This window comes from Malurus melanocephalus, unplaced genomic scaffold, assembly GCF_030028575.1.
Source record: "Malurus melanocephalus ecotype Western Australia unplaced genomic scaffold, MMel_1.1 scaffold_356, whole genome shotgun sequence".
Taxonomy (NCBI): Eukaryota; Metazoa; Chordata; class Aves; order Passeriformes; family Maluridae; genus Malurus; species Malurus melanocephalus.
In genome coordinates this window covers 63,684-80,242 of record NW_026623588.1, presented here as the reverse complement: position 1 = coordinate 80,242, position 16,559 = coordinate 63,684, and the positions used below count along the sequence as shown (strand labels likewise).

General features: G+C 56.5%; 1 protein-coding gene across 1 annotated transcript; it reads right to left on the bottom strand.

The window, feature by feature from the left end:
* Positions 1-8,996: 8,996 nt before the first annotated feature.
* RBPJL (recombination signal binding protein for immunoglobulin kappa J region like) lies at positions 8,997-16,559 on the bottom strand. The gene is made up of 11 exons (XM_057378404.1): positions 16,516-16,559; positions 15,246-15,389; positions 13,726-13,796; positions 13,376-13,491; positions 12,368-12,542; positions 11,913-12,050; positions 11,313-11,419; positions 10,684-10,824; positions 10,225-10,380; positions 9,923-10,026; positions 8,997-9,528 (listed from the first exon to the last, which is right to left on the bottom strand). The coding sequence occupies exons 1-11, from the start codon at positions 16,557-16,559 to the stop codon at positions 9,255-9,257; spliced, it is 1,470 nt and encodes a 489-aa protein (XP_057234387.1). The 3' UTR covers positions 8,997-9,254.

Below are 16,559 nucleotides of genomic sequence, written 5' to 3'. Positions count from 1 at the left end.
TTTTTGGACTGTTCCTGATCTGAAATTACTTTTGGAAGCTGGATCMCTGGGAGCTCATGTTTGTGTAACTTGGTTTAGTGAAGGGGGAGGCACGCTGGGACCTGGCTCGGTGGCTGCAGCTCAAAGGGGCTTTGTCAGCAGCTCCTGAGCTGCCTCCAGTGCCTGCCCCATGACTGATTCCCACAGGACCAGCATCCCTGGGTCTCTGGAGCTGCTCTGCTTCTCCAGATGAATAGAGCAGAGACAGCACAGTGCCATGGGGTGAGTCTYTCCTGTCTTGTGACCAGTTTTGTGATAGCACTTTGAGAGAGCTGTTCCCTTGTAATCAGAAGGGACAGAGTGAGGCAGAAAGAGGTCTGTGCCTGTCCCCTGATGGCACATGCCTGTCCCTTCAAACAGGAGCAATGTTCTGGGCAATTTGCTTGACCAAGTTTCAAGCTGCCCCTGTTTAACCAACATAGGCCTTGGAATGGGTGCAGAGCCGATCAGCTGCTCTGGGAGCGAGTCCACAGGGGGCTTCATGCTGTTAGGGGCTAAACCAGCTGCTCTTTTAGGCAAGCCCTGGAGGAAGCTGCAGTTTTTCCAAGCCCCTCTGCTCTGCCMGCTTGACAGGACCCAGCTCTCTCCCTGGGCAGGTGGGACAGGGGGTTCTCCATGGGGAGCAGGGCTGCTCGCTGGGAGCAGAAGTGCTGTATTTAAATGGATTATCATCCTCGAGAAAATCTAATTCCCTTCTCCCTGGTGGGAATTCCTGCTCCAGGTGGCTTGGATTAGCCTGGACAGAGAAACAAATTGGGACTAGTACACAGGCTGCCTCGGGGTGAGGGAGCAGCACGTGCTCTTCTGCTCCTTAYTGCCTGCTCTGTGCCAGGTGTGCTCTCAGAAAACCTCTGAGAATCTCATCCAACACTCAGGAAAGCAGAGCCACGTGTTCCCAGGGCCCTCCTGTGCTCCGTGGGAGCTGCTGTTTGTCCGTGCATGGGTGACGTACTGCGATCCCCMTGTCCTCGTGGCTGTGACAGCTTCTTGGACGTGCTGCTTGGAACAAACCTGTTTGTCCTTTTGTTTTTCTTTTCCCTTTCTTTCTCTCCTGGGCTTCGTCTCTTGGTTGCAAGAATCCTGTGTACTTTCCAAAACTGCCCTCAGTGTAAAAGTGCCTTGTTTTTGCAAAGCAATCTGGACGGGTAGTCTGCAAATCCCCCGAGCTCAAGCCTGGCTGCCTGCCTGTCCTTGCAGAGCCCCAGCTCCTGAGATGGATTTGTCACCATTCCCTCCATCTGCCCTTCTAGCTGGYCTGCCTGTACCTGGTGTGTGCTGAGAGGCACTAATGCCTTGAGAATTCCTTGTCTTCATCTCTGACCTCACAGATGGCCCTTGTTGTTTTTCTTCTTAGTGCTGCTCTGGTTTTAAAACCAAAACACTGAGGATCTGCTTTATCTGGCTTSAAAATAGCTGGAATCCTCCCAGGTGCTGATGTGATCAGGAGGCTGGGGCAGGCCTGGCCTTCCCAAATGCTCTCTGCATGAAAGACGTGGAGGAGCTGGAAAATTAAGTGTAACCTTGCTGAGTCCCTTTGCTTTATGGCTTTCCAGGGGGTTTTGAGGTGATGTTTAAGTCCCTTGTTTTGCAGTGTGAGCTGAGGCAGTGGGGTGTGTGCTGTGCCACGTGCCAGAGGTGCCAAAATGGGTCACAGCAATGAGTGCAATAGTGTTGGTGATTGTGGTGCCTGTCCCCATCATCCCAAACCCGCGGAGTCGGGGAGGACACAATTCCTGGTTTTGGGGGCATCCCACGAGCATCCCCCAGCCCGTGGGTGCTGAGTCAGGTGCACGGCTGAGCTTCATGTGGCTGCCGGCAGGGTCAGAGTGTGCTCAGGGGATGGGGGACCTGGGTACAGCCCTCTTCTGCCCACTGGGGCTGGACTGGGGCTGGACTGGGCTCCCAGTTAGCTGGATAAGCTGGGACTGTGTGGGAGGTAATAGCAGGTTCTCCTTGGGGTTGGGGTCTGCCAGGTGAAAACCTTCCTTCCCCTGGTGTCACTGCATGCAGGTAACCTTTTGCTGCAGGGATGATTTGATACCCGGGGCTAAAACCTTTCAGCTCCTCCTTCCCCTTCCTCTGTCTCATCTTGCTTGGTGCCAGTCACGGTGCAGGTGGTGATGCCAAAGCTCCGGTGTTTTTGGGGTTGCCAAACCTGTCACCTGTACCAAAGGGCTTGAAGAGCTGTGTTCCATAGAGTGTGATTTGCTTTGAAAGGGACCCCCAAGGGTGACTTCCACCTTCCAGCCCTGCCGGGGGCAGGGCCAACTTCCATCTTGCTCCAGCCTGGTCTTGAGCACTTCCAGTGATGGCACAGCCCTAATTRCTTTGGTGAACACTGGACATCGCCCGGTCTCCGTCCACCGGACTTCTCCCGGACCCCTTTCCCGTTTCCATCCACCGTCCATTCCCCCGGACCCCTTTTCCCGTCTCCATACACTGTCCATCCCCCGGACCCCCTTTCACATTTCTGTCCATTCCCCGGACCCCCTTTCCCATCTCCTTCCATCCCACAGACCCCTTTTCCCGTCTCTGTCCACGGTCCATCCCCCGGACCCCTTTTCCCATCTCCATCCACCATCAATCGCCCCGGACCCCCTTTCCCGGCTCTGTCCATCCCCCGGACCCCTTTCCCGGCCTTTCCCCGCTCCCCCCGTCTCTGCTGCCCCCTGCTGGGCACTCCCGGCACCGCGGGCGGCTCCCCCCGCTCCCCCCGCCGCCCTCCCGGGCTCTGCCCCCGCTTCCCGCGGGCTCCCACCGGGAACGGGACTGCTTAGGGACCGTCCCCTCTGGTCACGGACTGCTTAGGGCCCGTCCCCTCTGGTCACGGACTGCTTAGGGACCGTCCCCGCTGGTCACGGACTGCCTGACCGGCCCCGCTGGTCACGGTCTGCTTAGGGACCGGCCCCGCTGGTCACGGACTGCTTAGGGCCCGGCCCCGCTGATCACGGACTGCCCGACCGGCCCCGTTGCGGGTGGGAACTCCTCGGCGGCAGCGGGTTCTGCCATAGGACCGCATTCTGCGATCTCAGTAATGGTGGCGAATCCTGCTGGATGGGGAGAGTTTGTCTTTTTTCCTTTTATTTTTTCCCCCCTTTCCCCCCAGTTTCCCCCCTTCTTCCCCTGTTTTTATTTTATTCTCTTCCTGTCTTCCCCCTTTCCCGCGCGGGGTTTGGCATGGGCAGGGATGGATGCGAGTCCCCGTGAATGTTCCCGTGGCTCTGTCAAGGTCCGGGGTGCTGGGGGTGTTCCCAGTGCCAAAGTCACCGGYTCACCTGCGGGCCCTGCTCTTGCTGCCACAGCGTCACCCTGCCAGCCCTGGGTAGGAGCGAGGCTTGGGGCATTTTGCCCAGTATTGGAGGGAAAAGACCCGTTTTTTAATCACAGGCTGGTTATTTTTGGGGAAGTAGGGGGTGCAGGAGGTGGTCTGGCTGCTCCAGGCGCATGGAAGGGAACAATGGAGCCACTGTGCAGCCAAACGCCCCGGCTCCTGTCAGAAAGGTCCAGCGAGGGGTTTTCAGCACGTTTCTATTCCGCTGCTCAGGTATAATTACACGGGGGAACAAAGAGCCCTTCAAACCCACCCGCTCCCCCAGCACAGCCCGGGGCTGCGGGCACACACACGTGCGGGCTCTCGGCGGGGTGCGAGGGGACGGTGACAGCGCACATGCACAAAAGCAGCTCGGAGGGTTGGTGACACTGGGCAGGGACACGGCACCAAACCCTGCGGGCATCCCAACTTCCCTGGGAACCGGGGAGGCTCCTCTCCCAGAACCCCTCTCCTGTGAGCACCCCAAGGCAGAAAGCAAAGAGSAAACCTCACCCTCCTCTTGGCACCCCTCCTGCTCCCGCAGTTCATTCGGACATTCGCTGGGGTGGGTTTGATGAAGTGCCTTTTCTTCTGCCTCGGGCTGAGTCTGCTGCAGAGGTCAGGGGCATCGGGGGGACAATTGGGGTTTGCCTCCTGAGCTCTGCAGTCCAAGCCAGCCAGGGCAGGAGGCTGGGTTTAGCAGGGTTGAGGGTACTGGGGTGCAGCCGGGGTGCTGTCAGTGTGCTCCGTGCATGGGGCTGCACTGCCCTTCCTGTGCCCACAGCGCTCTGTGCACAGCCGTGCCGAGCCCCGCAGCCCTGGGATGTGCGCCCAGGGATGAGCACCCAGGGCTGTGCGCCCAGGGATGAGCACCCAGGGCTGTGCGCCCAGGGATGTGCACCCAGGGATGGGCACCCAGGGATGAGCACCCAGGGGTGAACACCCAGGGATGAGCACCCAGGGATGAGCACCCAGGGATGCTGCTCAGCTCCTCCTTTGGCAGCTTCGCCGATGCCGATTCCTCCCTGGCCTCACGGGGAGGGAGCCGCGTCCACTCCTTCCCTTCTCAGCGCTGCTCTGTCGCTGCCTGCCCAGTCTGTGCCCTAATTACTGCAGCAGGGCATGGAAATCAGGCCCGTGTTTTTCAAGCCCAGTTGTTTATTTAAGCTGTTTAAAAAGCTACTTTCCTTCCCTAGTGAGTCCTGAGAAAACTATCCGTGTTTCTTTTGAGAACAGGATGAAAGCAGATTGCCAGTGCCCTCCATCCACCCCGTTCACTGGATCCCAAYCCCCCCAGCAGTGCTGCAGCACAGGACTGACCACAGGGAGCCGTGTCCAGCRCTGACCCTGCACCCCTCCTCAGCCCATCAAGCCCCAGTTTCAGCCTGGSGGCAGTGACCCAGCGCTGCAGCTCGGTGGGATACTGCTGGCCCCTGGGCTTTGTCCTTCCCTGAGCTGCAGGGAGTCCGGAGCTCCACAGGAATGAGCTTGTTTTCAACTTGTTTTCAGGGAAAAAAAAAACACTGACAAAAAGGAAGCCTAATTTTCCACAGGCTTTTTGGCTGCATGGGCAGGGCTGAGTGCCCAGGGCTGAGGGCACAGGAGCGTGGCAATCTCCACCTCTGGACTGCCCATCTCGTGCCAGGGCTAATAACAGCCACTGGTGGCATTGCTGGTGACACGGGCACCCACGGGTGCCTCGGGCTCACTGTGTCCTTAATGCTGTTTGGGTTTATTTCAGAATCTGGCCAGCAGGGCCACACGCCTGAGCARCTCCCGATGCACTTGAAGCCTCTAGAGCAGGTAATTGTAATTCCTCAGCAACCCAGCTTGGCTTACTTTGGCCCCGGCATAGTTTTGCATCCTGAGGCCCAGCTGGGTAATTTATAGCTCTGTCAGAAAAAGGATAAAATCAGCACAGGGTTTCTGGGCACTGCACAAATATATGGCCCTGTCTGCTGGGGCGAGGAGTGCCCTTGGAGGGATGTTTGGGGTAATGGGACCACGTTGGGGTCTGTGGGTAGTGCTGGGTGGAGAGGRGGATTTTATGGCTCAGGATGCAGTAACTGGAATTAGTGCCCCTTGGTTCAGTCCTGTCGGCTGTCTCTTTTTGTGCACTGCAGCAGCTTGGGCATCAATGCTGGGGTCAGTTTTCAAGTAGAAGATCTTCTCTGCTCCTTCCCTCACATCCCCTGTTCTCGAGGGCCAGGGAGACAGACATTTACACTGAGCAGTGAGGGCCATGGGCCCACTGGTCTGACTGGAGGCTGTGCCCGGGGCTGTGGGGCAGGGACAGCCCCAGTTTAGGGCTGGGGAGACCGGCTGATCCCACTGGGTGTCTGCAGCAGCTCATCCTGGGCAGATTCTCTGGCCTACAGCCCCGTGCTTCTCCCCAGGGGATGGACAGGGACCTGTGTGCCATGCTTGGACCATGTTCCTGTCAGGAGGTGACAAAGGCACAGCCCAGCAGAGGGACCTGCCCTGGGGCTGTCCTTGCCGAGACAATCACATCCCTGCTGCAGGACAGCCCCGCTCCTCACAGGGCCTGGCCAGCTCCCCCCTTGTCTATCCCTTGCACTCAGGGCTCACAAAATCCCCCTTAACCCGAATTTGTCTGCTTGTTACCAATCGCCCTACAAGCAGGCCAGCCAAAATGCCACCTCAGTGCCAGGAGTGGTGTCACCAACTGTGTGAGCAGGGAAGGGACAGTGCCCACCCTCCACATGTGCCACGGCTGCCCTCCCCTCTCTGAAAAACACTCAACCAACCCATCAGGAGACCTGCTGTGTGATTCGGGGCAAAATGCAGTGCAGTGGCTGCTTGAAAAGCAGCCAGATTCTTTGATTAGGACAGAGAATGACCCCCGGAGATGGCCAGAAGTGCCCAATGTGTCTCTTGGGCTGTCTCCCAGAGGTGGCCAGTGTCAGCCCCGGGCACAGCGGGCGCAGTCGGTGTGAGGAGTGGGCTGGGGCTGATCTGGGGCTGATCTGGGTTCACTAGATGGCAGCAGCTTCTTTCAAACGGGCAGCACAGTGACACAACCCAGGCAGGCAGAGAGGCAGACCCAAAACGGGATTAGTGCTCCTCTGGGATATCGTGCCATGGCGGGAAACCCAGGATTTTATTTTTCTCTTGATATTTTTAAAGGAAATGCTCTCCTCTGGGACCTGAAGTGGCTGCATGATGTGGTGAGGTTCCCGGGGGCCGCAGCTGCACCCCAGATACCGAGAGCAGGGSATCCCCATGGCTTTCAAGCCTCCCCATCATCCAGAGACGCTCCTGCACATGASTTATCCCATCCCACACATCCTTGAAGCGTTTGATGCTTTTCCTAAATCCCCAGCTCTTGGAGCGATGCGAAGGGTTTTTCATRCTCGGTTTTACACCCATGTTTCTGKCTGCCTCGAGGGCAGGGAAAAGCTCCACGAGCAGCTCGGGAGCACAGAGCAGAGCTGCCAGATGGGCTCTGCGGGCAGCCCGGCTCTGGGCCGTGTTTCCCGGACACATGCTGGATTATTGTAGGATCCGGCAGAGACAGGCGCTGCCGGCTCCTGAGCGAGAACATGCAACTGGCTGGCTGGCGCCTGTCCGAGACATTTGTGTTAATCAGCGATTATGCAAATAAACAGCCGTGCCACGCTCCCAGCTCCGCGGCGCGACGTGGAGCATATGTTCCTCCTGTGGCAGGCAAGTGGCTCCTCCAGGAGCTGCAGAGCTCCCCGTTCCCGGTGCGGGACCTGCTGTGAAAAGCAGATTAAAGGCAGCCTGTGGCCGGTGGGGGAAGGCAGGAGCCCCTCGAGGCTCCCCCAGCCCCCGCCACCTCTCCCCTTTCCCCATGTGGCTTGAATTACTGCGGCTGTTTGCTTAATCCATCAGGCTTCGAGAATGAGCCGCTCGGTGCTTTCTTGGCCTCTCCACCCAGCAAAGAGCTGTAAACATAACAAGGCAGGCTTGTTCCAAGCCCKTGAAGTCAATAAGAGCTGCTCCTTCTGCCCTTTGGGTCTGGGTTGGTGCTAAATATAACCCAGGGTGCTTTCCATTCATAAAATGTGAATTATGCCCCGGCCTCTGAGGGAGCGGAGAGGAGCCTGTGGGCTCCAGACACTCYTGATACAGGCAGCAACCAAAAGGTTTGGCCCAATCCTTTCACCGCCCTCCAGCTCTTCACTGAGTAGATGAGGAAGGAAATGATTTTGGGGGAAATATAGGGGATCTTCTATTTGGGCTGATTGAAGTATTTTCTTGCATCTTTCCCTCAGTTGCATTAGGCTTGGGGTGGATTTTTTGGGGAGGTGAGTTCAGGGGGTGGTAATTGTGGCTGAGGGGGTGGCCCAAGCAGCAGCAGCAGCAGCACAGGAGGAGCCCCTGCTGCCCCAACACCTGTATAAGATACTCGGGCATTTGTCAGGAACGGGAGCAGTACAGGCTTGTCCCACTGCTCCCAACAACGAGCACACTGGGACCTTGCCACCTGCTCGAGGGATTTGCTTCTTTTTGAATCCCTTGCAGATCTTCATGCCAATGTCCCTTCCTGTGTCTTCCAGCCCTGTCCTCCTCCAGGCTGCTGGCATGTGCTGTAATGTTCTCCCAGTTTTTCAACAGCAGCTCCAGATGCAGAGATGTGTCTGCCAACAGCTTTTCACCCTCAGTGAGGTTCCTGCTTTGGGGAAGAAGGAACTCCATCTCCTGACAAGGTTTAGGGAGGTGCTGTCCCCAGGGAAGCCCTGAGTTWGGATCCTGGGATCCAAGCTTCYCATGGGAGCCAGGGATGTATACAARCTGCAGAGGGGGAAGCTGAGAYTCCAGGTGTGCCTGAACACCTCCCTGCTGGGTGCTGTGAGGCTGTGGGTCCCCTGCAGCCCCAGTGCAGCATCTGGAGCCACAGAGTGTCAGGGGTTGCATGTGATGAGGCTGAGGATGGACAGCGTGCAGGGCAGTGCTGACATCTGAAACATGTGGGTCACAGAAAACATCTGGGTGATGCCCATGTGTGCACCCTAGGGTGCTGCAGGTCACGGGCGCTCTGCTTCCCCTGCTCCCCTGCCCACCGCCCCGAGGTCAGAGCAGATCAACCACCACTGTAGTCTGGTTGTTGGGTTGTTTCAAATCCCAATTCAGGACTGCCAGACCAGAAGGTTTCCAGGTACACCATGGGCCTTTGGATGCCAGGGAGATCTAAATAAAGCCTTCAAGACTCACTCTGCAAAATGCTCATGTCCAGCTCCAGGAAACCTGGCTGCTTTTTATGGCTTCTAAATCAGCACTTTCCTGCTGATGCCAGCACTGCATTTCTCCGTGTGTCTAATTGTGTAAAACAACAGAGCTTGGCAGAGCCACGCCAGCTAGGGAGGAGCTGGGTTCATGCTGAAGTTTTTTCTCTCTTTTTCCCTTTTCCTTCTTAAATAACCCCATTTGGGCCTCCAATAAAAAACCAAAACATCTGGTGCTGGGTATTTGGCTGCTGGGAAGCAGCTCCTCATTATGAAAAGCACAGCAGCGATGCAGGGATTCCTAGCACGGATCAGTAACACTTAAGGTCRCATTCGTGCGTTATCCCTGTCCCTCCTGGCCTTTGAATACATGGACTGAGGACACTGAGGGAGCAGTGGTGCTCTGTGTCAGCAGGCAGGTAAATCATGCAAGCTAGTACAAAGGCAATTGAATCGGTAAAGAGTCCTTCAAGCCTGATTTATTGATGCTCTCATGTGAGATCTCAGCAGTGTAAGATGCTGCCGTGAGGAAGAGACRAATCAGTAAATCACAGGAGCATGGTGAGTGTTCGAGGAGTGGGGAGACCCTTTGGCAAGGCCACCCCAAGGTCTGGGTGGATTCCCCCGAGCAGGGCTTGGGGCTGTTCCCCTTCCCTGGGCCAGCAGCGAGGCCAAGCCTCTGCCCTCCCAGTCTGCTATGTCTGCATGAAGAGGTGGAAGTTGGTCCTGGTAAACTCCTGATGGATGCTGTCAAGTAAATTGTCTGAGTCCTGGGGGATATCTGAGAGCACCTGCTGCCCTGGGATGCAGCTCTGTTCTGGGGTGTAGGTAAAGGTGAACGAGCTGGAGTAGATGAGGCCATCGTCCCTGATCAGCAGGAGCGGGACCGTGATGGGATAGCGCAGCCACCTCCAGTCACTGCCGAAGGCAGAGACATCAGGGACGACACACACGAGGGACTTGGGGCTCCTGGTGACAGTGCAGGAGAGAAAATGTGCATTAACTGAGGAGAGTCCTGTGCAGGAGCAGCCAGCAGTGGCTGACAGCACTTCTCCACCATCCTGCAGCTCAGTGTGGAGCCTCCAGCTAATTTCCTCTCTCCTCCCTCGTCTTTCATTCCTCTCTGCCAGGGTTGCTTGGCTGATTGCAGCTCCCTGAGGTCTCTGCTGTCCCCCACCCATGGCTATCCCGAGATTGTAGCCAGGGCAGAGAGCAGGCACTGGACTCATCCCTGCCTGTCCTTGCAATGCCCGTGCTTAGTTCTGCAAGTGCCCTGTCCRCAGGGTCTGCAGCCACCTCCTCCCCAGATCTGCCCAGCACAGCCCACACCTGGCTGCTGCTCTCTGCCACTTATCTGTGTTACCTGTACATTGTCTCCGCTTCCACATCTCCGAACCAGACCTTGAGGTGAGCATGGAAATACTCCCCCTGCACCTCCAGCATGGCCACGTCCCCGCCACCCGTGAGCTGTGACAGGCAGAGCATGTGGCAGTGTTATGAGGGGAGTGAGCCAGGCTCCTTCTCCCACAGGATGCTCTGCCCACTGAGCATCTCATTCCCAGAGCATCCCAGAACTGAGAGATGCCACTCAGGAGTGCAAGGGCTCAGGAGCAGGAGGCACAAGGCAGGCTGGTGACACAGAGGGACAGCCGTGGCTGTGCCTACCTGCAGGGCAGCGATGAGTGGCACRGGGCTGACGGGCTCACGGACACAGGCCAGGCTCTCGCTGAAGGTGTATTCCACTGTCTCCGTGCTGATGATGGTCCAGCACGAGCCGTCGTTCAGCAGCTCCCGGTTGGCTTCCTTTGGGCAGGGAGATGCCTGCAGAGAGTGCCACAGCTCCAAACATTGCAGTGGAGATGGTGAGGAATGGGGCTGGGACGCCTGGCTTCTGCTCGCAGCATCTTGGTTCGTTCACTGCTTCGCTCACTGGGAAATGGGGATCGTGATTCCTTTTCAAAGACCTCAGTGACAGTGGCAGATGGCTTTGCCACCATTCTGGCCWTAATCTGGATACAAGACCCCTCCTGGTGACGTTTCTCAGCCTGATGCAGCACAGAGGAGCTTGGAGAGGTGATAAAGGAGCACCCTGGGGAATCCTCACCACCTCCTGTACTGCCATACCTGGAACTGGATCACTTTCTCCGTGGAGAGACACAGGTACATGCGGTCACTGCCTTGGAACTGGAAGGCACACTTGTGGAGCTGCGAGATGGGCTCATCCACGTCCAGCATGGCATACTGCTTCATCACCTTCCGGATGATCTGCGGGCGGCAGCATCCCTCCATGGCACCGGGAGCATCCCTCCATGGCACCGGGAGCATCCCTCCATGGCACCGACACCGGGAGCATCCCTCCATGGCACCGGGAGCATCCCTCCATGGCACCGACACCGGGAGTATCCCTCCATGGCACCGGGAACATCCCTCCATGGCACCGACACCGGGAACATCCCTCCATGGCACCGGGAGCATCCCTCCATGGCACCGGGAGCATTCCTCCATGGCACCGGGAACATCCCGCCGTGGCACCGGGAGCATCCCGCCATGGCACCGGGAGCATCCCGCCATGGCACCGGGAGCATCCCGCCATGGCACCGGCACCGGGAGCATCCCGCCATGGCACCGGGAGCATCCCGCCATGGCACCGGGAGCATCCCGCCGTGGCACCGGGAACATCCCGCCGTGGCACCGGGGCTCAGCGCCGGGGAGCGGCTGGTCCGTGTGCCCGACACCCGCAGGGTGGAGCTTACCAGGGGTGGCAGGGTGACGCCGGTGGCCGTGCACACCAGCCGGACCACGGAGCCGTAGCGGATGTACCCTTCCCGCAGGGGGAACTCGCTCCGGGTGCGATCGTCGGCTGGCCGGGAACGGGAGAGGCAGAGTCAGCGCCCCGAGCAGCCGGCAGCGGGTGAACCTTGCTGGGCGCAGGTCTGGCCGTGCTCCCGCTGCTTTCTTACTGCTTTCTCTGCTCTGAACGTGCTGACTGCTTGGAGAGATAACCATTCCCTGGARCCCAGCACGGGGAGGCAGTGCCTTGCAGAGACACCGCTGGAAGCAGCGTGGGCAGGAATGCTGTTGGGCTCTGACCTCTCCCAGGCAAGTTACTGCCTTGATTTGTGAACCTCCAGACCAGTACAGCTCTTGCTGCCCTGGTCACAGCCCCCGTGTGGGAAACACCCAGAGACACACCAGGATTGCTGGGCAGAGGTGAGACCGAGCCAGATTCCTGCATTGCCAGGCCAATTCCCACCCATTTTGCCCACAAGAACTGGCTTGGCRGGAGGGGAGAGCCAGGGCTGGAGGCAGGCAGCCCTGGACACGGTGGCATCAGTGTCCCCCGAGGTTCTTACCCAGGTGGAGGGTGAAGGCTGCCCACTGCCTGGCGCTGGCGATGAAGGCTCCCCCCTCCACAGACAGRTAGCGGGTGCTGACGGTCTGGGAGCGCAGGCGGTTGAAGAGCGACACTTTGGAGCCCGAGGAGATGCAGACTGTGGGGAGAGGAGGCTGGATCAGTGCTTGCCATGTATGAATGATGGCTCTGGTACTCAGCCTGGCAGAATTCAGCACCCTCCCTGCTGCCTTCCTCTGTGTGAGCGCAGGTGAGACTCACAGTGTGGGGGCACACTGGCATTACACACATTCTCATTTGCAAATGAGACATCACTGTCCAGATAAATCCCCTTTTGGGAATTCCCATGGGCTTTGTGTCCAGCCTGGACCACTCCAGAGCCAAGCTGTGAGCAGAGATCCTCCCATCCTGGGCTGGAACCCGCCTTCCTCCCCGCAGAGCCATTCCCGTACGCACGGTCCGTGTTCTTCAGCGACTGCTTCTTCTGCGAGGGCTTGGAGATGACCTTGATGAGTTTGCTGTGGAAGGTGCCGATCTCCTGCCCGTTGCTGAAGAAGAGCTTCAGGACCAGACGGAAATGCTTGCGCTTGTCCGTGTCYGAGATGTAGAGGGCCTTGGCACAGCTGAACCCCTGCGAGGGCACGGARAGAGGGGCTGCCAGCAGCTCCAGCCCAGCCCCACCAGCCATCCTCACCCTCCTCACCGCCCCACAAGGACATAATAGCGCCCTTTCAACCAGCCCCGGGTTCATTTCAAGGGAGAAACGATCGGAGATGTTATTACAGGTGGARTGAAGAGCTGGGGATCGGCAGAGGCTTTATTTACACTGGGGGCAGAGTATTCCTTATGGAAATGAATGTTCACRTGTGATTTATCCCACATAACATGAGAAATCACCCTGGTTTATGGTTTCCCCTGGCCTGGCTGATTTGCTGTGCCTTAGCAGCAAGGCAAGCACTGTGGACAAAGGCTCTTTTTGTGAAGTTCCTGGCCTGGCTCAGACCCCGTGCTCTTTCAGGACCCCAGATAATGCCTTTTTTACTTTTTTTTCTCCTCCAATCAAAAGATGTCAGAGCTCTGCTGAAGCTTTTGAACTTTGGGGTCAACTGGGGTGCTTTTTTTTGGCTGTTTATCTGCAAATGAAGAACCAGGCTTTCATTTTGTGACAAGCAGCAGTGCTGCTCATCTGGAGAAAAAAACAGAGCTAAGGGAGCTGTGCAGAATTTGGCCATCACAGGGCTGTCGACCTGAAAAGATGGTTCCAGAGAAAAACAGGGATCTTTGGGCTGCCTGGACTGCTGCACGTGCCACRGAGTGGGAGTGGGGAGTTATGGCTAGGAAAAAAGAACTGTGACACCCTGAGGACAGGGAAGATGTGACATCCCAGGGTGTAGGGTGATGCTGGTGACAGCCCAGCCCCTGCATGGGGGGGACCTCASAGCCCCAGAGAGCCACGGGCTTTACCTTTGAGTCTGGCTGCTCCTCAAAGCTGAGTTTCTGGGTCTCCATCARGCTGCTGCCCATGCTGTCCAGCCCCATGTACCCACACACCCGAAATCCAGCCTCTCCCAGGTCCCTGGCTGGAAGAGACAAGAAACACCTTCCAGCCCCTGCACAGGCTCAGATTCACCAATGTGGAGTATGGCCAAACTCCTCCCTGGGCTGCAGAGAGCTCAGGCTTGAGCAGGAAAGGAGTTTGGGGGGCTGAAACCAGCATAAACTGGGTCACTCTCCCCTCTGCAGAGGCAGAAGGCAGCTCCCTGTGGTGCAGGAAGGGAGGGAGGAGAGGTCCAGGGCTGCTGCCCAGTGCTTACCTTTTATCTGCTCCTGCTTTAACTTCCATCCCGGCCCGCTCAGGTAAACACAAGGTGGGGGGCAGAAAAACCTGCAGAGACAAGGGGACATTTTCTCACTGCCCTCAGCACCCTGAAAAGGAGTGGCAGGATGGCTCTCCCTTCACTGGGGATCACCAGCACCCTGAGCAGCCCTGCACCCCGGGAGGCACATGGTTCTTTAGCCAGGGGCTGGGGACCCTCAGCCCTCCACCGCCTCCAGTGCCTGGTTCCAGCCTCAGCTGCCACATCTGCTGGTGGCACTGGTGGCTGTGATCCCACGAGTGACAGGATGGCTCTGGGATGGGAGGACAGGGACCCTGGCATCCACACCTCCACCCCTCCCAAAGAAAAGGAAGGATCAGATCCCTGCCTCTGCCTGACTGCCATGTGGGAGTTTGAGCAGGCTGGGAACAGAGTTTGCATTCACAATCAGTTTTGGAGCCCAATGCAAATAAATCTATAGCCAGGAGTTTGGAAACCTGTTTTCCTGTGTTTTATTTGGGTTTCCACTGTCTTTGCCCTTGYGTGAATGGTGTAAATTCATCCTCTAGTGATACTGGGTAAAACACTAACAGAGCAAACACCAGTGCAGGGGGTTGRAGATTTTGGAGCCCTGAAGTTCTGAGTACAGGTTTATTCAAACAACTCATCCACAGGATGGGCCCCTGACTCCCACTGTGAAGGAAAACGGCACCAGCATCTTTAAACTTTAACCTGGGAGCTCTGTGCAGGTTTTCTCTCCCATTCCAGACCTGGGTCTGATTTTCATGCTCATCCCTTGCACAGGGTCAGGAGCAGAGAAAAGAGGCTGTGATGAGAGGGCTCCCTCCTGGCTGGAAGATTCTGTCCTGAAATAACATTTTTACCTGTGGACCAGCAGCCCCTGGCAGGAGCCTGGATGTGGTGAGGACTTTGTAGGCACAGCCAGCCCATCCCAGAGCTGTCTCCTGGGGTCGCTGGGGTCTGGGTGGTTATGCCTTAGAGGCTGAGCTCGTCACCTCATAGCTATTCCATACTCGGTAATAACGGAGGAGTATTTATATCACAAGGATTAATGGAGGATTAATTATATTGCAGTGCCGCAGTCTGACGTCACTGCCCAGGAGTAGCAATTTTGGAGATTCAAGCCAGAACCTCAAGGTGTTTTTGAAGTGAGGGAAGGGTTTTCAAAAATAGCAGCTTTATAGGGACCACTGGCATTGATGGAAATGCCCCAGTCCCTGCTGTGGCCGTGCAGATTTTAAGACAAGAGTTACAGGGCAGTTAAAACATCAACCTTTGATTTTTGGAGTGTAAGATTTGAGTAGAATCCTCACTTCTTTTACTTTGTCTTTCTTCACCTCTTCATGGAAGGAACCTCACCACTGGGAATATCCAACTGGCAAGATACAGGTCAGGGCTACTACCTTTCTTATCAGCTAAATCCAGCAAGGCTGAAATGGAGCTTTGGGTAGCCAGGTTTAGAAGTGGCTGTTGGAGAAGCTGGAACAATCTCCCACCTTTTTTCATTGCCGTAGGATTTCTGTGCCACTTTGGCGTGGAGGATCAGCACTGTCTGGTCTGCTGGCAGCTGCAGGTACTGCCGCACGCYGTCCCGGAGCAGGTTGGCTTGGTATGGGTTGGATCTGCAAGACAGGAGTTCCCTGGCATATCAGAAAGTCATATCCCCTGGCATATCATATCCCTTTCATATCAGAAAGCAGTGGAGYTCAGCTGCTCTAGGAATGGTGCTGGCATTGAAAAATACAAAGTTTGGATAATGGAATAACCGCTTCATCAGTTTGCCAGAGAATGCACACAGGGCATTTCTGACTTCCAGGTGGCAGTGCTCTAATTGATTATGAATTTGTTTTCCCACCTGATATATTTGTTTCTGTACAGCTTTTTGGTGAGTTGGGAAGCGATGCTGCTGAGCTGTGAGTGCACCTGGGGAGCTGTCAGTGAGGTGGAGCCCTTCTGCAAGGGCTGTTGGGTGCAAGGAGCTGCATTTTTCTCTGAGAYCTAAGAAGTAGGTGGTTCTGCTGATTGTTTCTGCTCTGTTAATTGGAAGGAGTTGCCATGCACCTGGCATTTTACTCTTCTAACTCAGTAGGCTGRGTGTTGACTGGATGAGGTGAAGCCAGAGGAGAAGGAAGGGGAGATGCCTGTGCAGGAGTCTCTCTTGGCACATCTGTCACTGTTTGGGAGGTGCCCACTGGCTCCTACCAAAGGGATCCAGCCTGGCTGGTTAGGAGGGCTTGACTTYCCTATCAGAGACAGAGATAAAGCAGTGGCCAGAGAAGGCTGTGAGGCCCCAGCCACAGCAGAAAACACATTGCAGAGTAACTGGGAGAGTCCTGGGGGCTGCGGGCAGTGCGGGGGAATGACTCAGAGGAGAAGCAGTGAGGGGGGCATCAGCCATGGCCACGCAAGGAGAGACTTGCAAGAGGTGTGCAGGGGAGCATTCCCATTAAATACAGCCTCTCTTCCTCCAAAATGGGCTAAAAAGGGAGAGAAGTTGAGGYCATAAACAATCAGATGTGTGAAGAGATGTGATTCTGGTCCTGCCATCACTCTGAGACAGGCTCCTGGTGCTGAGCTCCTCTGGCCAAGCTCCCAGGGAGAGAAGCTGCAAACACTCATCCCAAGCACCTTCTAGAAGAGTCTGCCTGCCAACTCTGTTCTTCCCAGTGCAACAGTTATTTTAAAAAGGCTGGGCCCCTTACAGCTTTTAGCACCCACTTCATAATTCACTTTAAACACATATCACTTCAGTTCCAGCTTTCCCACCTTTGCATGGAGCTGATGCTCTCCTGTGTGGATGACAAACACAT